Genomic DNA, 24,887 nt, shown 5'->3' on the forward strand with positions numbered 1-24,887 from the left:
ATCCCGGTGGTTAGAAAAGTTCTTTGATGGGTTAGAAAATGTCCTCACAACCGTGGTAAGTAGGCTACTTACAAACAAAAGTACTTGTTTTGGGGGGTTCAAACATTGCTTGGTTCATTGCTGGTGGTTCCCCGTGTGAGCTGCTCACTGCTTCCTCTGGCATCACCAGCCAGCGTTGTGAACCAGCAGTTTCAGGGATAAACAACAAACAATGAGCTGAAAGACTTTAAAGTACTCAGTAGAGCCACAGTTGGGTGATCATATGGAGCAACCCCTTGAATGAATATATGAATATATATATATATATATATATATATATATATATATATATCCACTCGGATTGTATGGGATGAGTGCTCATATAATAATGCTGTTATTGTGACTGGAGAGCTGGTTGCTCAGGAAAGGAAAGTTGCCACACAATTCCGTAAATATGCTGTTACTGTGGAGGAGAGTAAACAAAACAGTTGTCAGAATTAATTGCTGTGGACAATTTAATCTCACTTATAGTTTTCTGTGAATCAACAACATACATTACCGTGCGTGATATTACACAGACACTGGATCAGAGCATTTCTGACCCACATCTGTGATCACAATGGATCCTAACCTTGAATCAACTTACACAACTCTGGATGGGTCACCTGCTTTTTTAGGTTCTTTCAGATTAAATCAATTTACCAACCAATCACAGTAGGCCTATGAGTGGAAGAGGAAGTTTCAGTAACGCACTCCACCTGACCTTGACGAAATGATGTATGTTGTTGTCTGACCTTGACGAAATGATGTATGTTGTTGACACCTTGGCAGCAGTGAAAGGGTTTTAAAAATCTGTCATCCATCACCCTTGCATTAACCCAACAGTATGCATCCGCTCACAAAGATCTCAAAATCCAAAGTGCATGTCAAGTGAAATATAATATACTTCCACATACTTTGGAACCCGCCCCCTCCCCAAAAAACATGGATCAAGGGAGATGTACAATACAGTTTCAAAGCTGGGATCCAGATTAAGGGAGTGTCCCTCTGTAACACAAATATGAGGCTCCACTGACTAATGTGTACGCATGAGGGAGTGACCATGCAGACACATCCTACTTGTAACTGTCCCATCAGGCAGCTGTGTCAGGCCAGTAAGGTTTTAGTCAATGCTTTTGTCATGACCCTATTAGCCCTGATAAAAAGTCACACAATGTGTTTATTGTTAATAAACTGCAGGTTATTCTCCATCCTCATACCACACCATTCTATGTGGTATGAGGCTATAGGCCTACTTTATATTGTATTTTTTGTAATCGCGTCTGAGTAGTCTTTTGCAAGTATATTTGGGGAATTTATAAAATAACAAAGATCACCGTTAAAAGGAAGGAACTGCGCTGCTTTATCAAATAAATGAATATACTAATTAAGGAATGATGGAAATTGAAAAGCTCAAATGTAATATTTTGTTTCCATAGACACCTAAATGGAAAACAACAACGGAAACTTAAATTGATATCCTGTCTGTTTCCTGCACATTTCTCTGTGCAGTCGTTGTCTATTCCCAACATCTGCTTCGGGAAACAATCTGGAAGACATTGTCTCTTTTTTCCACTGATGCAACTGTCCACAGAAAGTCCTTCACACCCTGTTGTGAACCGTAGACTGCGCAGTAGATTGCATACTAATGATAATTTACGAAAGCTGTTTTAAGTGCAGACAGATGGCACAATAACACTGCATACTATGAATCTAATTCATCAGTCTTATAAAAAGGTGTGACCTCAGGCTTTAGATAATAAAATGGAAATGCTCATTTATAATCTACACACTTTGAAACAGGCACGTACATTCTGCAAGTGATTTACATCGGCCCACGTTGAAATAATCCAGACTATAGCTAGAGTAAAGCATACAATACAGAATAAAATATACAATACAGAGTAAAGCATACAATACAGAGGAAAGCATACAATACAGAATAAAATATACAATACAGAGTAAAGCATACAATACAGAGTAAAGCATACAATACAGAGTAAAGCATACAATACAGAGGAAAGCATACAATACAGAATACAATATACAATACAGAGTAAAGCATACAATACAGAGGAAAGCATACAATACAGAATAAAATATACAATACAGAGTAAAGCATACAATACAGATTAAAGTGTACAATACAGAGTAAAACATACAATACAGAATAAAGTATACAATACAGAGTAAAGCATACAACACAGAGTAAAACATACAATACAGAGTAAAGCATACAATACAGAGTAAAACATACAATACAGAGTAAAGTATACAGATTAAAGCATACAATACAGAGTAAAGTATACAGATTAAAACATACAATACAGAGTAAAGCATACAGATTAAAGGGAAGTTTGAGTGTGATTGTTGTGTTAGGATGCCCCCTGCTGCGGCTCTAGGGGCAAACCACAAACAGTAAAGTGAAAGTGAAATGAAACAAGTGAAAATCGAACTGATTTTAGAAATATGATTTACGTGGCCCAACAAAAGTTTAAAGTTCAGCCGTTTTTTTTCATACACATAATACTCTACATAATACACATTCATACTCTATCAGCTTTTTTCTATAGATATTTTTGTAGGCTATTTGTGTTTTTGTCTTTGCTTGTATTGCTTCTTTAAAGTGAGCATGGTTTGAGTTGTTTGTCAAGCAGTGGGGTTGTTTGCTTACTTTAACCATTTAAAGATTTAAATGAAGGTGCCCAATGGGTGCAAATGTTATATTAAAATTGTAATAAATTAGTTTCTATGAATATGTTTTTTCGAATTGCTATGAGATTTATTATGGCACATGGGACATATTTGTTAGCATATCCGGATGCTGAAAGAATATCCAAGCTGTGGCAATATTTATTTTTTAAACAGGAAAGCTCCTTTAGTTCATTTTATATTGTTTAATTCATTAGTCTATACGCATTGTTCTATAGAAATATGACATCCTAATATCAGGAAATGGTTGGAAAGTGCCCGTATAAAATATGGGGAACATTTTGGAATTTAAGCTCAAGCGGAAGTACCGAGCAGTGTACCTTCTTGTTTCGCCTGTACTCTTTGTCATGGATGTTTAAAGAGAACGCTCGGTCCTCGCTCTCTGCGCCTGTTTGTAAACTTGCGTCAAAAGCATGTGATCCGGTTGACGTCTGTCGGAGAAACGTCCAATCAGGACACGGGGGTGTGTTTGTGTGTGTGTGTGCGTGTGTGCGTGTGTGTGCGTGTGTGTGTGGTGTGTGTGTGTGTGTGGTGGGCGTGGCTAGTTTGTGTTGCTGTGAAAATGTCGATGGACAGGGTTTTTCATTAATTCAAGGGACCACTCTGGATTTTATACTAACTGGGAGCTTGATGGGAGGTAATGGCAGCGGTGACGGAGTAGTAAAGGGACCGGACGTGTTACGAAAGAAGCGGTAAGCCATCTTAGCTTTCAAGAGAGTGCTGTTTATTTACTTTCAGCTACTTGCTCCTGTATACTATATACTGTACCGTCATTTATATGGATGTATGTTACAGCGTTTCGATGGTGGGTGGTAGGTTGTTTTAGTGATTTATAATTATGATTTGATTATAAACGGTCAAGATTTAGTTGTTGTTCTATTAAAGGCCATTGGTCATTTGTTGCATGCTTGCGACTTTATTATTGCGATATAGGCTAGTGCGATATTCCAGCGTTGTTTGCAACGTTACCCGGAAATACGCAGGGTATTTGATCTCAGCTGTTTCCCTATAAAACATGTCTGAGATGGATTTGTGTCTTATTTTTCTTCGCAGCCAGTGAGAGGGCAGAATAGCAGGGTGGGATGGAGAGGTGTGCTGGATGATTGCTGCAGGAGGATGTTGCGCACTTCAATTTACCTCCGGAGTGAGTGGTCTTTGCATCCATATGGTACTGAGTAATGATTTAATTGATGTAGTAGATATTGTTATTGTTTATGTCTATACTAGTTGTGTTTGTTAGTAGGAGTTTAGTATTGAATACAGTTGGTTAAACGTGTTATATCCTTGAATGTACATATTCTAAGTTGCAGTATACTAAGTTTATTTTAAAGTTATATAGGAGGGGAAATTACTTTTAACTAGGTTTGAGTAAAACAAAAAAGTAAATAATTCACAAGAGAAAAAAATGGTGGCTACGTTTTCAAGAAATTTTAATTATAGACTTTGAATTTGTGTCAGAGTGCATCATGCTGTATGTAGTTAATACCATTTCCAACTGAGCATACTGCATTTAAACTGTAACATCGATAAAGAAATGTAAAATAAGTTACCTCTTCATTCAACAGCATGTTATTGAATATAGACCTAAAGTTAAAATGATCTAAAGATTATTTTTTTTCATTATGCATTTGCAGAAATAGATTTCCTTTTTAAATAGTTTAGTTTAAAGAAAAGCCACTTTTAAAGATGTGTATTGTTTGTAAACATTAAGTGCGTGTGCCTCCTGGGCCAATACCTTGACTCAGCTCCATCCATCCAGAGGTTTCTGTCATACGCACTTTTTATTCCTGATGTAAACAAACCCTCCAAAAGCAATACTCTTACTTAACACACGGTGGCGGATTTGTGCAAGCTTAGATCTTTTACTGAGCATGAAGTTATTAGAGACAGTCTTCGAATGAGTCAGATATTATTATAAGTTGTAATGCAACACTAAAGAGTGAGGGCAAAACGAAGCGAGTATGTTGTTATTAATGTTGTGCCCTGTAACTTTGTTGACAGGAGAACTGACACATCCAGCCAAGGACTGACATCTCCTGATGTCAAAACCCCAAACCGACTGCAGTCGATTGACCCATTTATTTTGCTTCAGAGGAACAGTAACAATAAATGTTCTTCAATGGTGTGATATACTGGGCTCTAAGGAAATAAATATAATGGGAAATAAAAACTAAATAAAAAAAGGCAATCTAAGAAATTGGAATAGCTTTAGTTCAAGATACATATTGCTATTTCTCTTTTCACAGATAATTACTTTCAACTTACAGGAAAAGGTAAGAGCACGTACACGTCACAGCAAACACAGCCGGCAACATCTAGGACGAATGGCACAACAGTGCACTATCTATATTTATTATTGTTGAAAAGTCACAGTTGGCCAGTTGCATAGTATTCAAGTGCAACGTGGAGCAAGTGATAAATTATATACATATTAACAACCAAAATGATGAAATCTGGTTCCAAATAAAGTTCTTCCAATTGCAAGACATCAAAGTGTTACAATATTTCTGTACGGTCACTTTTTTCTGACTTTGTCCAACACTGTGATGCCATAAACTACTGAAGGCTAAGGGGAAACATTTTAATTCACCGTGTAGTATGTTTGACATGTCTTGAAATAAGGTCTGGGATTTCCTCGGGACCTGGCGAGGATGAATCTCTTCTTTTTCGTGCATGATGCTGGAACACGTGCTGACATCTCCAGAGAGAGCCTGTTTGCATTCTTCTAAGAAACCAGGTAATAAAAATAACAATATTACACGGTTTACTTTCAATAAAACATTGCAAGAATATTACATATTTTTATGAATGTATGTGAAAGTGCATTTAGGAGCTATGTCCATTGTTCCCAATACAGCCAAAAGCGATATCAATGGCGTTCACTCGGCACCTTTCCAAGGGAGAGATTAGGGTTTAGGAAGTAGAACAGGCATGCCTGATAGATGACATGGCTAAAATTAACACACTACCCACTGGATGAGGAGCATAAATAGCAGACAGGAAGGACGAGTACTTCAGTGTATCTTTAAAGCTGCAGCGTGTGTCCGTCAGCACAAACACTGTCAGATAAACTTCCTGTTCTCTTTAGAGGCTGATTATGTTGGGAAAATTGGGAATTCCCATGTTATCAACAACACTTGAATATCTGTAATGAATGGATATGATAAAACTGCTACAGACATATGACAGCATTCAATATAATTAAATGCATCAGTTATTTTATATAGGGTGCAAAGTAATGCATTTACTATTATCAATCTATAAATCAATCAAACATTATTCGTATAGCACCATTTTAACACAGGCTGTTTCAAGTGCTTCATAGATGGCTGACAAGCCATAAGACAGAAAACAGTTAAAAAGACAAAAACATAAAGCAATTCAAAATTTGAGACAAATACAGGTGAGATAATAAAATGATTAAAAAAAATGTAATTTAATTAAAAGCTAAATTAAAAGTCATAGTAATGTCAAATAAACAGTAGATTATTAAAATATAAATATAATCAAATACAATTGTACAACTTAAATACAATACAATAACTGAATAATAAAATATAACAATAATGTTACAACTATGATTAAATAAAATAATATAAGAAATCCGAGGCATGGCTGTCTAGTTTGTCAGAGTTTATGCAATCTTCTAAGGAGAAAATGTTGCACCAAACCAAATGCCCAACATTCATATTCCATAGTGTTATTGTAGTCATGTTGCATAGGGTGCATTGACAGAGATCTTCATCCTAGAAGAGAAGATAGACCTCAATCTTCAGATCAATACAATCAGTATCTACCAGTCGGCTCTGAGCAAACATGCCTTGATCCCTCAGATCCCTTACACGTCCCATGTAGCTCAAGGGTGAAAGCTGATTCTTTTGCCGATGCTCTCCTTTCTCAGTCATGTAAGGTGAAATTAGGACATCAAAAGCTACTTGAGGGAAGCAAATGTACAGCCATATGAACGGCCAGATGAAAATCTAGACCTGTAACTGAAGGATAATGAAAAGAACAGACATTAAAATAGGCGGATGGTTTGTGCCTTGTCTAAACTTTAACGTTGATTTTAACTTTGTATAAAATAGAATCATAGTATCATTTGGTCCCATAGGTGTATGGCATTGATAGATTGGCTTATGTAGCATTCACAAGGCTGTAATTCTCTGAGTGTCTTGTTCGATGGAGTGTTTACACATTTGGCTTGACTCATGTTCATGTTAACAATTAGATTATTTCAATGATTGTTAGGGCATTCCTTTTTGATTTCCCCCTCTTGAAAAGTGTTTTTCTCCTTTTTATCTACCCCGCAGCCCTTCAGTCTGATTTACATAACAAATGATGACCTCTGATCCAGGTATGTGAACAATCAGATAAAGAATGCCAAAAGTTCTTAAAATAATCTCTGCTAATGTTTGACTGAACCAAACCAGACTATTAATAAGACAGGAACGCAGTCCTTTTAAAGGAACAGCTACGTTCCCGGTTAACATTCAATACAATGCACTTGCATATATATATTATACAGGAATGTCTTTTTTAATGTTCCTGTTCTTCTACAATATGCATTATTAGTTTAACTGGATAACAGTGTTATTTTGAATAGAAACATCATTCAGTTTCCTTTTTTGCAGAGCTGTGGAGACCTGAAAGAAGAAGCACATGTGTGGTAGACCTATTTCTGGTAAAGTGTCAAAGTGTCGTTGTTAAAGTCAATCACCTCACCCGTCACACTTCAATGCTTGCTCCTCAAAGTAGTGACATTGAATAAGAATCGGCATGTTTTCCACGTGAAAAACCAACATGTGGACATTACAACATCCTGATACAACATAAATAGAGTATCTTATTAATGTTCCCTTTGCTGCAGACTGAGAGATAAGAGGTGTCCCTCATTAGACTGTATTTAAAAAGCCAAAAGACCATCTGAGTGCTTATGCAACTGATACACAAGCTGGTGATGTGCCTTTAAAAGCAGTGGGTTGTCAGGTGATCGAGGAGGCTCAGTCAGCTCAGCCTCACAGGCAGAGGAGCCAGTGAGTCTCTAGCCGAGAGCAGAGAGGAGTGCGCCAGAGAGGGAGAGAGACCCGAATACAAGGGGACATGGGGGGGAAATGGGGACACGGCAACGTCACAGCGTTGGGGACAGGCAGCCACGGTGGTAGGGTCCCTTCAACCGCAGTCTGCTATGCTCTCGTGCCTTGTGTGGCAGCTAGCTAATGTGTTTCTGGCTCAGCTTGATCAAGAAGTTGCATTGTGTTGCCACAACAGTGGTATAAAAGCACAGAGAATTAAGTGCTGCGTCACAGTCGGGAAGCGGAAGAGCGTAATCGTGCGTGTGTGTGTGTGTGCGCATGCGCATGCGCACGTACATATGTATTAGTGTGGGTTCTGCTCTGTATGTGTGTGTTAGCTCGAAGTAGCAGACTAATAGCAGTTCTGCTGTTGCAACAAGATGAAAATAAAGAGTGCGTGTGTTTTGAGAGGATGGCAGAAAGGGAGAGAGAGGGAGGTACCGGGAGGGAGGGCGAGCGAGCAAGTCAGAGAGAGCGAGAGAGAGATTTTGGATTAGTTGCTACGTCACTTTTTCATGTCAGGAGAAACGGAAGCTGAGATAACAGAAGCCCAGAGTCATCGAGTTTTTTCACCTGAAGTCGCCACAATGGTTTCGGACAACCTCGGCTTTCTCCTCCCCGTCCTCCTTGGTAGTTTTTCTGCGTGTGTGTGCGCGCGTGTGTGTGTGTGTGTGTGTGTGTGTGTGCATGCGCGTGCGTGCGTGCTTGCGTCTTTGTGTGCGTGCGCCTCTGTGTGTGCTTTGCAGGAGCTGGTATCGGGAGGTTCAACATGGATGCTGAAGATGTGACACAGTTTCTCTAGGTCTTGTTGTGATCGCATGGTAAGTGGTTTGGGTGGGCAGAGGTGCGACAAAGGGGTTAACAAAAGAATATTCTGGAGGGTTCCTAATAACCGAACGAAGCTCGGTCAGGAATGTTTTGCAGAGAATTATCACGGCATTCAAACATCGCTTTTTTCTTCCACCGTCACCAGGAGGAATAGGGATGATTACATTGGTGAAAATAGGTGAATACAATCATGCATGGTGCCATCTGACCTATTATGAAACGGTATTAGACATTTAATACACCCTTGTATGGGAGTGTGCACAGACGCAGCCAGGTGGACATTACAGTAGCCTTTAAAAACAACAGGATAAGCTGGTTGTTGAATTCAGCAGAAGAGGGTAACGATTTGTCGGTCACTTCATGTGGACATTTATGTGTCTGTGTTGGAACTGTTGACTGCTAGCCTACTGGTGGTGAACTCCTGAAGGAGGTAAAGGAACGAGTGAGCACGGAGAAGCAGGCATGTATGAAGGCAGACACTGGTTGGGATCCAGCTGTACGCTGCTATCAGACAACAGATCAGCTCGGTGTCTGTGGCTCGTGGCACATGTGTCATGTGATTTTGTTTTCGCTCCCCAGGGCCACTGGGATTTGGCAAAATAAACCTTCCCGAGACATTTGTTTCTGCGTTTCTGCGTAGCAGATGGTGACGCAGTCATTTTTTAGGCTGGACTTCTCTTCAACCAATCCACGGCTTGTATCGAGCAAACCGAAGGGGCTAAATGTCATGGCTCAGGATCAGAGGGAGGGAGAAAGACAGGGAAGGAGGAGAGGGAAACTGAGATCGAGAAAGAGAGAGAACTTGTTTACTTTGCTCTCTTGGTGGCTCCGGTTTGGCTCCTCTCCAGTTCACAAGCACTGGCCTTCCTAAAGCTGCTGCATCACAGGCCATCGTGCCAATGCTGGGTTCTCATTGGGTGGGAGGAGCTTCACAAGCTGCACACCAGTGCTTTATTGGCTTATTGCAAGCAAGCAGCTGGAGTTGAACATCTGATTGGTTAAAAAGCACTATTCTCTTACACAAAGGCTTTGCAGTTGCAGAAACACCTTTCCATGGATACATGAGTGCCGTGTAGGTTTATATGGGTTGAGCTGTTAATATATTGTTAAAATAAAATACATATATGTTCACCAGGGATTTTTGTCAAAATTGTAACATTAGTTTACAAGGTGGGTTTAGAAGGCAAGTAAGAGATGAATCAGATCGCTGCCGGTCATCAACATATTTCATTAGTTATGACATTAGTTATCAAAAACAGATAGAATAATCTATATGAGTGTGATTTCCCAAGAGTTAGTTCAGAGGTCCAGTAGTTTTGGAGAAACCCGCTGCTCTAGCCGATGTGACCGTTTTCAATCGGAGTAAATAAGTTTATTTGATGACAGAATATATTTATTTACTCCATATTCTTGCCTATAGACACATTTAAGATAGTTGCATGTAATCTTCTCTCGAGGCTGCACCAGCAGTTAATCAGAATTAATTAATTGGAAATGTACCAATAGACACTGTCCCAATTCATACCACACTACATGGTTCCTTCCAGAAGCCTTTCTACAAATTTGCAGTGACATATTGGCTCTTTTTGAGGAAATTATGGGATACCATGGTGCCAGTAAAATATAGTGTTACCCTGGCTGCCCTGTGCACTCCTGCATGCCTGACACTGATACCTGAGATGGCGAGGAAGGCTTTAAATCTCTAGACAAGAGAGGTCCTCTCGTTCTCCAACATCCTAAAGATGCCACGTTTCTAAGATGATGCAAGAGCGCGTGTGGCTGCCCGTGCTCTGCATTGCAGCTCCAGCCTCTACAGTCAGCGTCTTTCTCTCCCTTTCTCTCTCGTTCCCTCTCCTCTCAATGTGCTGATGGTATAACTACTATCACTGTCTTTTTTTAATAATATATAAAGATGGTCGTTAAAAGAACATGATGATGATGATTCTTAGCAATAGCGCTGGAGCTAGTTCTCACTTCACCACTATGGGGGGGTCATTTCTTCTAAAATAGTTAACATTGCGGTTAGTCTACCAGTTAACAAAAGGCTTAATCGTGAAACGAGATAAAACTATTACAGCTTCCCTGCAGAAAGTGTATTTATGATATGTGTATTTGTTTTGCAATGAGCTGTATTTGAACTTGTATAGTATTTTTATGAAAAATACAGCTGTACAAATTGTGTATTGTTCATGTTTCACAGTTTACTCACTCACTGTGAGACCAGCTTACTGTTGGTTTTGTATCCCTATTTCTCTGTAAATAAGAATTGCTGTGATATTCACCACTATGGGCTTCCGCAGTTCAATCCTGATTCTGTTGTTGGCCACTCTCTGAAGGCTTCCTGTCCCTTTAAATCTTTTCTAAGCATTACACAACAGGTCCAGTGGTGCACAAGCAACAAACAACCCCGAAAAAAAGAAAACTGACAGGGTTGGGTGGAGCCAGCCATGCAAAGGAACCAGACACCTACGGACAGACAGGCCCTCTGATCAGAGCCGTCACTGTGGCTACAGTGCAAACACACACATATACACACACACACACACACACACACACACACATACACACATACATAGCCCTACACAAACAGCCCTGATAAAAGAAAATCTTGGCCTGGTCCTTCTGTAGCCTGATAAGGACGCGTTAGGGCCGTGGCGATGTTGTCCTTCCTTTTTATTATGAAAATCTAAGTAAATTGTATGATTTTGGCTGGGGCTTAGCTTCTCTGATTTGGCTTTAGTCACGTTTTGAGACAAGTAGTGTTTGTCATTGTAAACATGACGAAATTAAGGCAGACTGTGTGTGGGTGTGTGTGTGTACTGGAGGGACATGGAGGAGTGGTTGAAGCAAGACAATGTATTGTTAGCGGTCCTTTCTCCTGCATGCAAAGTGTAAAAACAGCAGGAGGGGGAAAAAATGATGTTAAAAACGGTTGGCTAGATTTGTACTTTGTTGAAAAACTTGGCAACAAGTCCGTGAACTGGCCACTACCTGTCCTTGCCCCACCCTCAGTGCTTTGCTGCTACGTATCTGCGTCATGGTTCTCTTTGCCAGCAATTCACTTCCTTGCTTTTTCCCTTGTAGTGGCCGGACAACAACACACTATCATCCCCACTGTTCCACCAAGCAGCAGAGAGGAGGAGACTCATCGACCTCTGTATGCATAGAGCTGCAGGTGAGCTTGAAAGACATGCAGTTGCTGTGTTTTGTGTGTCTGTTCTTGTTTTGGCTGAGAGAGAGGAGGGGGCGGGGGGCAGGGGCGGGGGGGGGGGGGTCTGGTGCTTTCATCTCTCTCTCTAAGATGCTGATAGGTTTCTGTGAAAATCAAGGTTGAAAAGGACCAAATTTAAAGCTTCCCATGCCTATTATTAATTTATCAGCGTATTAGAGACTAGAGGCATTTATGGCATCTAACCGCGGGTATCTCTTCAGTGTCCTCTCACAATTCTGATAGTTTAGGGGATAGGGGTTAGCTTAAGAGGCCATTATCTATATGCTCTCGCATAGCAACCAGACTCCATTGGAAACGCACATTAGTAATTCTACTTTGAAGAACACAGTAGGTTCCGCTCTACCGCTGCCTTGATCGGTTGGTTTGTTTTTACGTCGTTGTGGGAATGTGGTTAGTTTGTATTCAGCAATGTCGCAGAAACCCAAAACGAACCTATTGAGGCAGCGTTTGAGCAGCAATCCCTCAATTCTGCGAGGTAAGATTGCTGTTCTTTTCAACGGAGTCGTGTGACTTTGGCCAGAGCATTCAAAGCTTTCACTTCCCCATCGGAAATAGCTGTCTAGAAGCAAGGTCTCATGGTCGTTCTTTTAGGGAGATACAATATGTTTCTCTGCTGCCCCCGTCAACAGCAGTACATTGTTTAGTTTGTTGGTCTTGTTTCTTCAAACTGGGGGTGTGCTGACCACCATCTACTGTCGGTTATACACCGACAATTCAGAAGTACCTCATACCCCATCTTCAAAACACCCAAACTATCCCTAGAAGTTCAACGTTCCTAATTTCCCAGGCCACAGTCTATTGTGATTTAAATGCCATGCATATTTGTGTTGTGTTGTTTTGTTTATTACATAATTAATATCGGCAAACAGAACCTGCGATGGGTAGTTTCTACATTTCATACGATTTAAGAATATGCTGCATGGGCCTGGACCACGGGGCATCCAGTGCTGCTGCCTCAGAACCACTCTTTTGTTCTCTCAAACAAACATCTTTCTGTTTCAATTAGTCAGATGTTTCTGAGATCCCCTCTCCATTTTAATGGGGAATGACTTGTTTCTCGGGTCGAGCCGACAACCAGTTATACAAATTGTTTTCCACTATTTTCTGCTCTTATTGACGTCAGTTTCCATTACTTTTTAGATTTGAGGGTGTTTTACGCCACAGACGGATGCTTTTTGTCAGCAGTGCCCCCCTTGGAAGCTGGTTTCAGATAGTGGCTTAGAGTATTTTCATCTATCTAGCACCATTTGAAATCAGTGTTCTTGGGGTGGGAAGTGTAATTCACTGGCCGGCAACAGGAAGTACCGCACGAGGTGTCCGGAGCTTAAGGCATCACTTCCTGAAGCACCGCTCAGTGGGCTACAAACCACCGCTCTCTTTGTCCTTTCTCCAAGGTTGACCGATTACTTTTGGTGTTCAGAGTCTGCTTTTGTTTCTAGCACCATTTGAAATCGGTTACAGTGAAGGACATACTCATCTTACCCTGAGAAGGATTGTGCCATCTGAAGACTGTAGATGGACAAAGCAATTACTGTGTTTAATTACAAGGGTGGTTGATGTTTAGAGTGGAGAAAGAAGTATTCAAATCCTTTACTAAGTCGCTTTAAAAGTCGCAATACCAAACTTTATATTTTTTGCTAAATGTATTGTTTTGTATGTAAGACATGTATCTGTAAAGTAACTAAACGGTCAAATAAATATAGTCACATTAAAAAGTACAATATTTCCATTGAAATGTATTGATGTAAGTAAACAGAAGCATTCCATTAAAGTAGTAGTAGTGAGTAAGATAAGATATTACTTTATTCATCCACAGGGGGAAATTTCGTGAAGCAGCAGCAAACATGTTTACAAATATACAATACAATAAAATAGCAATATTACATTTAAGAATTTAAATAATAAAGGAAATGAAAATGTAAAATAAAAATGGAAGTGTATACAGTGTAACTAAAGTATAAAGTGAAAGCGGTGCTTTATTTTTTTTTAGGTTTATTGATGTTCAATTTGAGGAGGATCTGGCCAGAGGTGATTTATTGTACAAGTCTTATAGCAGTGGGCAGGAATGTTCTCCTTTATCTGTCCCTGTGACAGTCTGTTGTACAACAGTACAATAACCTTGCAATTGTACTTAGGCACTGTTAAGGTAATGCACTGGTTACATTCCATCTCTGGATGTTTTTCTGCCAACTTGATCGAGGGATCATTTGAACAATGTTCCAGTCAAATCCACAAGGCGGCGCTGTAGTATTAGAGTCCCATCCATCATCAGGTACACTGCCCTTTTAAACCATGTGTCATTTTCAGCATGTATAGAGCTGATTTAATAATACTAACAATAATAATATTAACTTTGTATGGCACCTTTTTAAAAACAAAGTTAAAAAAAATACATGGCAATATAACAACAGAAAGACAAACAGCGAGGCCAGAAGAAGAAGACAAAACTAAGGTAAAAAGGAAACGCACAATACGTACAATAGGGTGAAACACACATAAAACTACAAATTACAGAATATAAGAGGTGATTTAAGAGCAATTACTGATTCTGGGAGCGTTATCTCCTCAAAGCCGAGGGGTGATGGCAAAAGCACGGTCCCCTTTAGTTTTCAACCTCGACTTTGTAACAGCCAGAAGGGCCTCACCCGAACAGGCTAATCACACCTGTATAATATTTAGTCATGATAAGCAGAGCTTCTATACATGTCGTGTGTGTATATACGTTAAAAGTATACTGTGAGCACATCATTGCAGGCTTGGAGGTTCAGTTCCATTACATTGTCTGTTATTGTTTCACTATATTTTAGTTGTTTATACTGATTATAAAAGGTAGTTCCAAAATATACGTCTGCCTCAAAACAATACAAAACTCTTGATGTTCTGTTACATGTTTTAGTTTAATAAATACGGATTTAAAAGGCCAGGCAAGTGTATAATATTCAGCAATCAGTATACACCAAAACAATGATAAACATTACATTACATGTCATTTAGCTGACGCTTTTATTCAAAGCGACTTACAATAAGTGCATTAAACGATGAGGACAAACTCAGAACAACAAGAATCGAGAAAGTAACATTTCTTCAATAAAGTTAAACTACAAAGTGCTATCAGTAAGAGCCATTTAAGTGCTACTAAAGTGCTACTACGGCGCTACCTTCCCTATTCAAGGTATAGTCGAAAAAGATGTGTTTTTAGTTTGTGATGGAAGATGTATGTACAGACTTTTTGATGACATTAATCTAAAGTAGGCCCTCAGTAAAACCTTCTTTAACAAACAACTGTTATTTTCCATTATTCTGTTTTTAGATGTGAGTGTATCTTACGCCACAGAAGGATGCCCCCCTTGGAAGCTGGTTTCAGATAGTGGCTTAGAGTATTGTCATCTATCTAGCACCATTTGAAATCAGTGCTCTTAGGGTGGGAACTCTTTTTCACTGGCCAGCAACAGACCGCTGGGAAGTGTCTGGAGAGGTGTCCACCAGTCTCCAGTGGTGTGCAGCTCCAGCTCCTTGTTCTCTCTCTAAGTTTGACCTGTTGCTCTTGGTGTTTTCTGTTGAGTCGGCTTTTTTTTCTAGCACCCTTTGAAACTGATAACGGTGAAGGACAGATCTCATCTTACCCCGAGGAGCATTGAGCAGGTAAGCTGTGCTCTTTATTTTACAGACTGTGGTTTGACAACGTTACTGTTAATAATTACAAATTAAACACATTGACTCACCGTGGAACCTTTATTGATGTTTGCAGTGGAGGAGGAAGTGTTCAGATCCTTCATGTAAGTAGAAGTTTAAAGCCCTGCACTTTAAAAAAAGTTTTTTAAACAAGTTCTAGTCAAATCCACAAGGTGGCACTGTAGAGTAGAATATTAGAGGAATCTTTTTGGGGGGGAATGAGTCTGTGCCCACAGTTTGTATTTCAATCATGTTCAGAATATCAAGACAGTTTCCATGTTAGTCATTGAAGATTAATATTATGAAATTCTTATATATACTCGTATGTATACTTTTCACTTAAATATATACTTGACACTTTAATAACAGACTTGCTTTAAAATACTCTTAACTTGTTAGTCATATTCTTTTGTACACATTTGATTTTTTTCTCATATTATACTATGGCTTTGATTTATGACTGACTATACCATGGTTCTCAAATGGAGAACAATGAAAGCACTCCAGGGTGGTATGCTGCTAGAAAGGCCCAGCCAATCACCTGACTTGAATCCAAAAGAAAATCTATGGAAAGGACTAAAGATCAGAGTTGATAGAAGGCCCACGAAAGCTTCAAGATTTGTGTGGAAGAATGGGCCAAAATATACCAAATTTAATTCAAAATGCTTTATTTGTCCCTCAGGGCGCACTTCAAGGCAAGAAAAAACACAAATGTGATTAAATCTCACATTTCCACAGGTCTCCGTTGTCTTGCTGTATCTTCCGTGTGTTGCTGGATCAGGGTCTTCATCTGTTTGAGCCACACAATGTGTTTTTTGGATCAAGTACCCACCTTCCCACAGAGCCCTCCCAGGCGAGGATGCCTGTCATTTCTTAGACATTTTCTCACATGACAGACTAACATTTGTTGCAATTGTTATTTTGTAAACAAATAAAATTGTATAATCATCTGGTCTCTTACTATCATCCTACATTAATTATTTCATGGTATTATCCATTTTGTGACAGACAATATACTATGACTTTGTTGTAAAATGTTGTATTATATATATTTTTTTATGCACAATACCTTCCATTAACATGCATATGTTCCATCTATATGAGGTGACGATGATAACCACTATGGTGGTTGGTGGTTTGAAATGGTTCCCAATGGTCGGCCACATCTAGCCCATTGTGTACGAGTCAATGGGAGAATTAGAAGCGAAGGTTGTGCACTTACATTGTTTGGTATTATTTTATTTCACAAATTAAATTACAAAAAAGTACCACAAAAATAAGACCATGCCACAGAATAAAACACAAATCTTACTGAGATGAAACACATTTTTGTTCAAGAAATACAGATTATCTTAATACAACCACAGGAAAGAAACCAGTACATTGTGTGGAGGCGGGTGGGAGTTTTGACGAATTAATATAAAATAGAAATGATTTGTTTAACTAAATCTGGTGATGTTATCGGGCTACACACAAAATGTGCCAAATATGGCATTAAACATGGATAATTATTTAACAAACATTAAGCAAAACGTAAGCCTACAATTAAGCCTCCATTAAAAACTTTAAATAAACTGACAAGCTAAAACACTTGGCTTTGTGCAGTAAGGCAGTTGGCAATGCTTGGTTCTGTTTTACAGATTCTTGTATTATCTCTAGGAAAGTGAAAATTGAATATACTAGACATGAGGCCCAAGGAGGTCTCTCTTTAATACAAATGTATTTTTGGATGAGTCCATTTCAGTTTCATAAATGGTTTAATTTGTGATAAAAGTAAATAGTTCCAGGCAAATCCACTGTGTTCCAAGTAAAACACAGGTATCTGCAATATTGAATGTTATTGAGGTTCAACCCAACTCAATGTAATCATAATAGCTGTATTTCAAGCTGATTTTGCTCGTTTTAGGCCATCGTCAAGCGAATGTGACGAGGCTGAGCTGTGCTCTGAGCAGTGCAAACATTTTCAAATCAACATGGAGTATAAATAAGCCTCTGGAGCAAACGTGAAATCTCAGTCCTTCATAATTACAGTGTTGAAACACTGCGGTGATGTTTTAAAAAGGAAAGGGAAGGCTTCCGAAACATCACTGAATTGAATTAAGTGCAATAGAAAAAATAAGTTGTGAATGCCTTGTCAAAGACTCAAATTATTGTCAACAAATTAGAAGAGTAGTTTTATAGCATAAGTTAAAGATTGAGCTCAATTAGCTGAGGTTTCTGAATCTCAAGACATTCAGAAACTACATTTTCAGCAGAAGCCTGTGCCATTCACGTGCACATGTACATTCAAAGTGACATCTTCTTCTCAACCAGCGATTTTACAGGCAGTAATGCTGGACCCACAGGACGCTTACTACAGAAAAAAGAAGAAGCAGAGAAAAGTTGTCTAAATTAGACATGTTTCGACAAATTGCAAAAACAACCGTGACAGCCCTGTGAAAGAGGAACACATTGACTGTGTAGAGTAGAGAAGCGATGCAGGCAGTTACTCAAGGTCAGTCAGTAGCTTAGGAAGAAAAGATTAGTAATACATTATGGACATACAGATATGAGGATCTGTTCCTTTGGCATAAATGAGTTTAAGTGTGCTTGGCAGCCCATCTTCTTACCGCGAGTGCTACCTCCTCTTCTGGAAGGACAATGACAGGAGAGCCTCTCCTAGAGCTGTAATCCAATAATGACCAGAGTCACTGCTCATGTACAACCGGGCACACACAAAGCGAGAGAGTTTCAGGAAGCCCAGAGAAAGAAATTCTTCCCCCACAAGAACACAGAGCGCCTATCTTCTAATACCTCTCAAACACACTCACATCTGTCCCCCATTTGTGTGGGTGTTACTTTGAGGTGCAAAAATACTACACATTCATTTCTAAAAGAGCTGAAATCAACAGGTAGCAACAAAAGTAAAAACATATAGCCAGAAAATAGTAATTAAACACTGTTCATATACTGTGTGGGGTCTTCACTTAAAAATAAAAATGTGAACACCTCTTCTGCAGAAAGTAAAACAACTTTAATAGTAACAAATCCTCTGTCGTCACAATTTTAGAATATGGCCTCCATCTTTTCAGCCATTAAAAAGGTTTAGTCCAGTCCAATTGAGTTGCCTTGGGGGGCGAGTTGTAAAATGTTGATGCAAGTTTCCAAACTACATACACAGTGGTGTGACAGGGTTTATTTATCATTTTTAAGCCACTCTCCTAAACAGTGATTGGGCATTACACACAAATAACTCTACCCCAACAGGAAACAAACCGTTTCCTCAGAAACATAACCAGAAATGAGACGCACCAGCAACTGCTACTTCCTATTTTGCAGAGATAAAATTAGCCAATGTAATTTGTTTTTAATTTCTTTAAACCAGAAAGGCTGTCAAGCAGAAACTACAAATCGTACTTAAACCGAACATGCAACCAGTAGCTTTCCACAAGTTGTGATTCTTAACTGGACACCTCCTTGTTAAAAGGGGTCAGTTTTGATGCATTTTTTGTCAGCACTTGATTAAAACCACTATAAAAAAGGCATTTGGGGCGGAGCTCTTTCTGCTGAGTGAACTTCAGCTCTGTGTAGGAGAGTGTTTTGAGGGCTTCTTACAGCATTGACACGGTTTGCTAGAGAAATACCGTTGTTCTTGAAAAGCACCAACTTCGACATGCAACACTTGACAGACAGCAAGCCTTAAAAGTATGAAAGTGCTGACTTTACACAAAGCACTGGGATATTAAAAAAGGTTGGAAAAGCGTCGGCAGCGACCAAGCACCAGTCATGAATGGTCAGAGATGTTAATAAGAAAAGTCTACAGGGTTGAATAAAACCAAATTTTACCGTCGTTTTTTGATGATTGCCAGAACTCCACAGCAATAGCACACACAGAAAATGACAACACCAGTGAAGACTATTTTAATGGGAAAGAAATAAATTGAGATGTTTAAAGATGATGGGCCGTGAGGCCGACAATGGCATGCCATTTAAATGCCTGACATGAAATGGGTTAAATTGGTAATCCTAAAAACCTTTGTCTTTTCATTATTGCTTTTGCCCTTTGTTAGAATACCAATTCAAAAATGAAAACCTGATATGCAAACTTCACAGAAACAAAAGTACAAAACACAGTAAAATGACACATCCAGACATTACTGCATGAGTGTGCTCCAATGGCTGAAGGTGTCACCTTGTTATTTGTTGTCTCAAATAAGAACATGATGCCGTCTCTAGAACTCCATAGTGACCCTACTGTAATATACCCATGCTGTTCTGAGACCATCATGATCTTAATTGGGTCAACATTACCTCTTTACATACTGTTAAATTATGAAGTTGAAACTTACCCGTCAAACCAATACCCAACCCGATTAAGGTTTTCCCATTTCCATTGTTGGCTGTAAAAAAATAAAATACGGACAGAATTGTGTCAAACTGTGGTTTTGGTTAAAAATAATAATAATAATAATAATAATAATAATGAGAGATTACTTTGATGACTTACCAGGTGAGCTAGTGGGGTCAGAATCCACTGAAGCAGAGAGGTACAGTCAAAACATTAAAACAAATCATCATCCTTAGATGGACATATCAACTTGGGCTCAGCAAAGAGAAAGAAGTTAACGTGAAAGACAATGTATTGAAATGAATTACTTGTTTTGACTGCTGTGACTTAAAAAATTTAAATTCAATAAATAAAATGTGACTTGATGAGTGCTCTCCACATTCTCTCATCACTGTTGAGTCAAGTTTGGTATAGACCTCCATATAAATGTTTTTATCAGTTGGCATATTAATTAATTAATTATATAATTTCCTAAACTGATATAATCCATTAATTTGTCAAATACTGGACATAAAAAGTAAATTAGCCAGCAAGCAAGTTAACTAATGGGGAAAGGTAGTTTGAAAATTTGACTACAACTATCACCGCAGATTAATTTATGGATGGATGTCACAATACGTAAGCACACATATCTAGTGTTACAGGAGGAAAAGATAATTGGAATTTTCTATGAAAATACATTTGTCATTTTTCCTTTGCATATATTGTTAAATAGGTGCCCATAATGCCCTGGGGGTGTGATCAAAAATGGTTAAAAAGGGCATTTTCCATTGAATCCAGACTTTATCACAACACACAATATTGGGAGATTGATCCAAGACATTAATTAGCACTGGTACTGTAAAATAGTTTAGCCCAGTTTTTACGCACAAACAAATTGCAACATTTTAATCAACAGACACTTTTGGGCTTTAGATGGTTCTTAAGCATTAACGTGGACTTTACCTATTGATTTCTTGGTGGTAGGACGTGTGGTGGTTGGTATTACTGCAAAAACAGAACGTATTCAGAATTGTGTTGTCAACATCAGGGTCCTATTGTGCACATATTTACCAATTTACAAAAATCAATATCTTCATATTTTTTAATTAAAATCCAGTGATAGTATAAATCCATGTTCAGCAATGGACAAATGGCATTTTCTTGACGGACTTAAACAAAAGCAGTAGTTTTCATTTATGACTTACGTCGACATGTTGGAAGTCCAGGTGACCACTGACCGCCTATTTCACATGTTTGGATGCGCGCTCCTTTCATAGCGTATCCAGATATGCACTTGAAAGTCACCGTAGACTTGTATTTGTAAGGGGGCCAAGAACCGTCAACCCGGTCAGCATTTTGTATTTTGGGATCTTCGCATTGAACAGCTGCAGGCAAAGGACATTTTAAGTGGAAATGAATACAACTGCCCAAAATAAATGTCTCAATATTATGTGAGTAACACGGTCACAGTGGAATTTACACTGGAGATAATGTTTGAGAACGGTTATATACACTTATTCGTTAAGAAGAAATGAGAAATGCCTTTAACACTTTTAGAGCACGTCCCATGTCATATTGTGAACATGTTTACAAAAACCTATTTCTTCTTATTTTTTATCCAAAAATCGTTATTTCTTGTAAAACTAAATATGAACTGAAATTACATAAGCTAGTACCATCCACTTGGAAGCAATAATATCATGACATCCATCCAATCAAGTCCACAATTCTTCATCTTTGTGGCAGGCTATTTGTGGCTCCCCATCTCCACTGTGATTGGACGGCTAAGTAAAATGCGGAAGTGGCAAACGCCCAGGGAGTCTACCTTGCTTCACGCTTAAGTCGGGTCCTAGTGTTTCTCATGAACCCGGGTATTTCACCAGTGTGAGTGTGTGACACAACTATTGCTCAGGAGTCAAAAGAAGCGCAGTGTTGAGTGTGAAGTCGATTGTTTGAGCGCTTCTTGAGAAAGAAGAATGTGATACTGATTTCATAACAGAATGCAATGGCATCTGGAAAAGTATAAATATATGTTCATCAATGGTTAAATGTAACAGGTTGCCTTTTCTTGACAGACTTAAACAAAGCAGTAGTTTTCATTTATGACTTACGTTCACATGTTGGAAGTCCAGGTAACCACTGACTGTTTATGCCACATGCTTGGTTGCGCTCTCCTGTCATAGTGTATCCAGATATGCACTCGAAAGTCACCGTAGACATGTACTTGAAAGGGGGCCGAGAACCCTCAACCCAGTTGCCATTATTTATATTGGGATCTTCGCATAGAACCACTGCAGGATAGAAAATAGAAATGAATTAAATTGCCCAAAATAACCTTTGACATAGTATGTGAGTTTGCCAGTGAGAGCTGAATTTACACTGGGGATAATGTTGCGAAAGGGTTGCGGAAAAAAGTTAAAACACTTACTGACACATGTTGGAGGATCAGGCTTAAATGTTTCATCTTCTGAACATGCTAAGGAGTTTGATCCAAAGAGGGTCAAATGGTTTGGACAACTGTACTGTACAACTTCTTGGTATTCATAGTATTCTTTGTCTGGTTTGAAAGTGACAACACCATCCGATGATGGCGGAAGACAATTTACCACTGCAAAATAGAAGTGACATCTATTAGAATGGAAATAGACACAGAGTGTATAGGTCATGTGCCCTGTATTAATGCACAGACATTACCAACCGAGACATTCTGGCAACCGGCTCATCCACCCTTGGTGTCCACAAAAGATTTCGCTTTTGCCAACTAAATTGTAACTAATTAGGGAATACAAAAAAAATAAAGAAAAGATTTAGCATGGCAACACTGGCTGATAAGCCCCACTGAATGCCCAAATTGAATAGAAACACTTTTTTGATTTTGAAACATAATGGGTGCTGACATTTTGAGTTAGATAGTTAGATTTAGATTTAAAAAACACATTTTCTGAACATGAGCAATCAGTTTATTACTAACCCAATGTTGCAGGTCACCACTAGTTTATTGCCAAATTCTATCCCTTCAGCATAATCAATGATCCCATTTTGGATCTCTCCAGCAGAGCCACAGGTCCTCACTAAAAAACAAAAAACCCTTAATGCACAAATGACTCAATCTATTCATCCAGAATGTATGTGTTGGTTATCTAACAACAAAAATAATGCCAGTTTAAACTAATATTAATTTGAATGTAAAAATAAAATGTTAATATTCACTCTCGCATTTCAGCCTCAGAGGACTCCAAAGGCCATCAGTACAAATAATGCTTGGAGACCCTCCTACAGATATGTAGCTATAAATACAGGCAAAAGTAACTTTCTGCCCATTTTGGAATGTTTGCGAGCCATTGAAATTGCCCTGCAATTTCATGCCGTCTCCTGCTACTGGTGTGGGGCAGCCTTGAGCTATAATGAAAAGTAAAGGAAGACAGAGATGAACACTAGAGGTGAGGTCAAGATAAGGTAAAACCAAACAAGCACCAGTATGATCACACACAGAGTATGTAGGGAGGCTCTGCTCTCCCACTCACCTTGAGTGTGAATGGCAAGGGCCAGAGTGCTCAGGAGGAAGACGTAAGTGACGCCCATGACGTGGTCTGGAAAGTCTGAACGATATCAATGAGCTTTCTGGAAAAGACAAACGCGAATGTAAGCAAGACAGTCACGATAATAACTTGGTAAACACAGTTCGTACGAGCGCTGAAAAACACTTTCACTTACACATAATGCAAGAAGTCATCAATGACAGCGAGTCACTCAACTTACAGAGAACTAGAGCATCAATATAGATTCAGGTTAAGTTAAAATTGCCAACATCACGAGTAACGATGCATAGCTGCTTAGTCGTGTGCTGTGTCGCATATTTAGGAAAACGTCACGTCAAACTCCGGTTAAAAATATCTCGATATCAGCCAGTTACGTGACACTACTTAGGACCCTAATGCTACAGATGTGATGTCTGTGGCTACACTGGCAAATTCTGCACATGTTTAAAAACTAAAATGACAAAGATCCTACCTGTTACTCCCCTCTGTCTTCCTTCATCACAACACACCCGTGGGCGGTATCGCGTCATACTTAACTAACTAACGGTGTAAGACTAACTCCAACTTTCAATTATGTAGTTAGGATGTATGCCGAATTACCAGATGTCGGGAGAAAACGTCAAATCGCGTTGAATTGAGTTGTTGAAGTTGTTGAAGTTGCTCGTTATCGATATCCTCACTGGCTTAAGCTAACGTTAGCTAGCTAGCTGGCGTTTAGCTAACGTAACGTCAATGATACGTCGAGTTAGTCCGTCTCTCCGTTCAGTTTTCGGTTGGCTTCGTAGTGCAGCTCGTCAAAAAACATCGGCTCATCGGATTTGATTTACCCGACTGAAGGTGAAGACTCACGATGACCGCGGCTGACCCACAACAGTGAATTTGGGTTAGTTCCTGGCGGAAATGGGCGTCGCTTTCTCATCAGTGACGCAGAGCCTAAATCACCAACTTCACAGACATCCGGTCTGTTGACATTGTCAGCGCGTGAACGTCGAATAGTGACGAGACAAAGTTATGGATCACGATTTGGATAAATTCATCAAAACTCCCAACAATACAAACACACATGCCGCTAACTGATTCATCCATTCACATTCAAACTTTGAAATAAAAGTTGCACTAAAATATTAGCTCTATCAAAATGAGGCCCATTTCTGAATAATGCTACCTCATTACTGGATTATAATTACTGATGCGTTGATGTGTGGCTATATTCATGTTGTAGCTGGTAAATGTCGAGCTGATTTTCACTACTTTACTGTGTATCTTAACCTGTAATAATATATCATAATTCATTCATATTTTAGATTAATGATATTAATCTGTAAAGTAACTAGTGTTTAAAAATAATAATAAAGTTGAGTAAAAATATATATAATCTACAGAGCAGTGGACCTAAACATCATATAGACCTTTTTAAACTTGACAAAATAAACCTTCTAATTTATTTGTATTTAACTACTTTAACCTCTCCTGTAAACCCCATGTGGTTATGTTTCTTCTCATTT

General features: G+C 39.0%; 1 protein-coding gene and 1 long non-coding RNA gene across 8 annotated transcripts; one reads left to right on the top strand and one right to left on the bottom strand.

The window, feature by feature from the left end:
* Positions 1-3,292: 3,292 nt before the first annotated feature.
* Positions 3,293-5,295, top strand: LOC117733624. The gene is made up of 3 exons (XR_004609755.1): positions 3,293-3,422; positions 3,784-3,874; positions 4,732-5,295. It is a non-coding gene; the product is annotated as an uncharacterized LOC117733624 (long non-coding RNA).
* Positions 5,296-16,747: 11,452 nt separating this feature from the next.
* Positions 16,748-24,471, bottom strand: LOC117733226 (membrane cofactor protein-like). Of its 7 annotated transcripts, none has more exons than XM_034536696.1 (14): positions 23,983-24,317; positions 23,368-23,464; positions 23,054-23,242; positions 22,815-22,914; positions 22,542-22,615; positions 22,272-22,451; positions 21,955-22,134; positions 21,049-21,228; positions 20,807-20,848; positions 20,021-20,047; positions 19,863-19,913; positions 19,360-19,429; positions 18,144-18,198; positions 16,758-17,887 (listed from the first exon to the last, which is right to left on the bottom strand). In XM_034536696.1, exons 2-14 carry the CDS (start codon positions 23,423-23,425, stop codon positions 17,885-17,887), a joined length of 1,209 nt encoding a protein of 402 aa, XP_034392587.1. In that variant the 5' UTR covers positions 23,426-23,464; positions 23,983-24,317; the 3' UTR covers positions 16,758-17,884. The 7 variants fall into 7 exon arrangements, with proteins under 7 accessions (XP_034392585.1, XP_034392584.1, XP_034392586.1 ...); XM_034536697.1 differs by having other exon boundaries at positions 17,309-17,887; positions 24,210-24,471; XM_034536694.1 differs by lacking the exon at positions 18,144-18,198 and having other exon boundaries at positions 16,748-17,887; positions 24,210-24,471.
* Positions 24,472-24,887: the final 416 nt, after the last annotated feature.

Source organism: Cyclopterus lumpus, chromosome 7 (genome assembly GCF_009769545.1).
Source record: "Cyclopterus lumpus isolate fCycLum1 chromosome 7, fCycLum1.pri, whole genome shotgun sequence".
Taxonomy (NCBI): domain Eukaryota; kingdom Metazoa; phylum Chordata; class Actinopteri; order Perciformes; family Cyclopteridae; genus Cyclopterus; species Cyclopterus lumpus.

Excerpts from the sequence above, each read along its gene's own strand:
- LOC117733226 (XM_034536694.1), bottom strand. The coding sequence starts at position 23,425 with ATGGGCGTCACTTACGTCTTCCTCCTGAGCACTCTGGCCCTTGCCATT. Across the intron at positions 22,135-22,271 it reads TGATCCTCCAACATGTGTCA|TGGTTCTATGCGAAGATCCC; the intron begins GTAAGTGTTTTA and ends TCTATCCTGCAG. Across the intron at positions 20,849-21,048 it reads TGGACTTCCAACATGTCGAC|TAATACCAACCACCACACGT; the intron begins GTAAGTCATAAA and ends CTGTTTTTGCAG.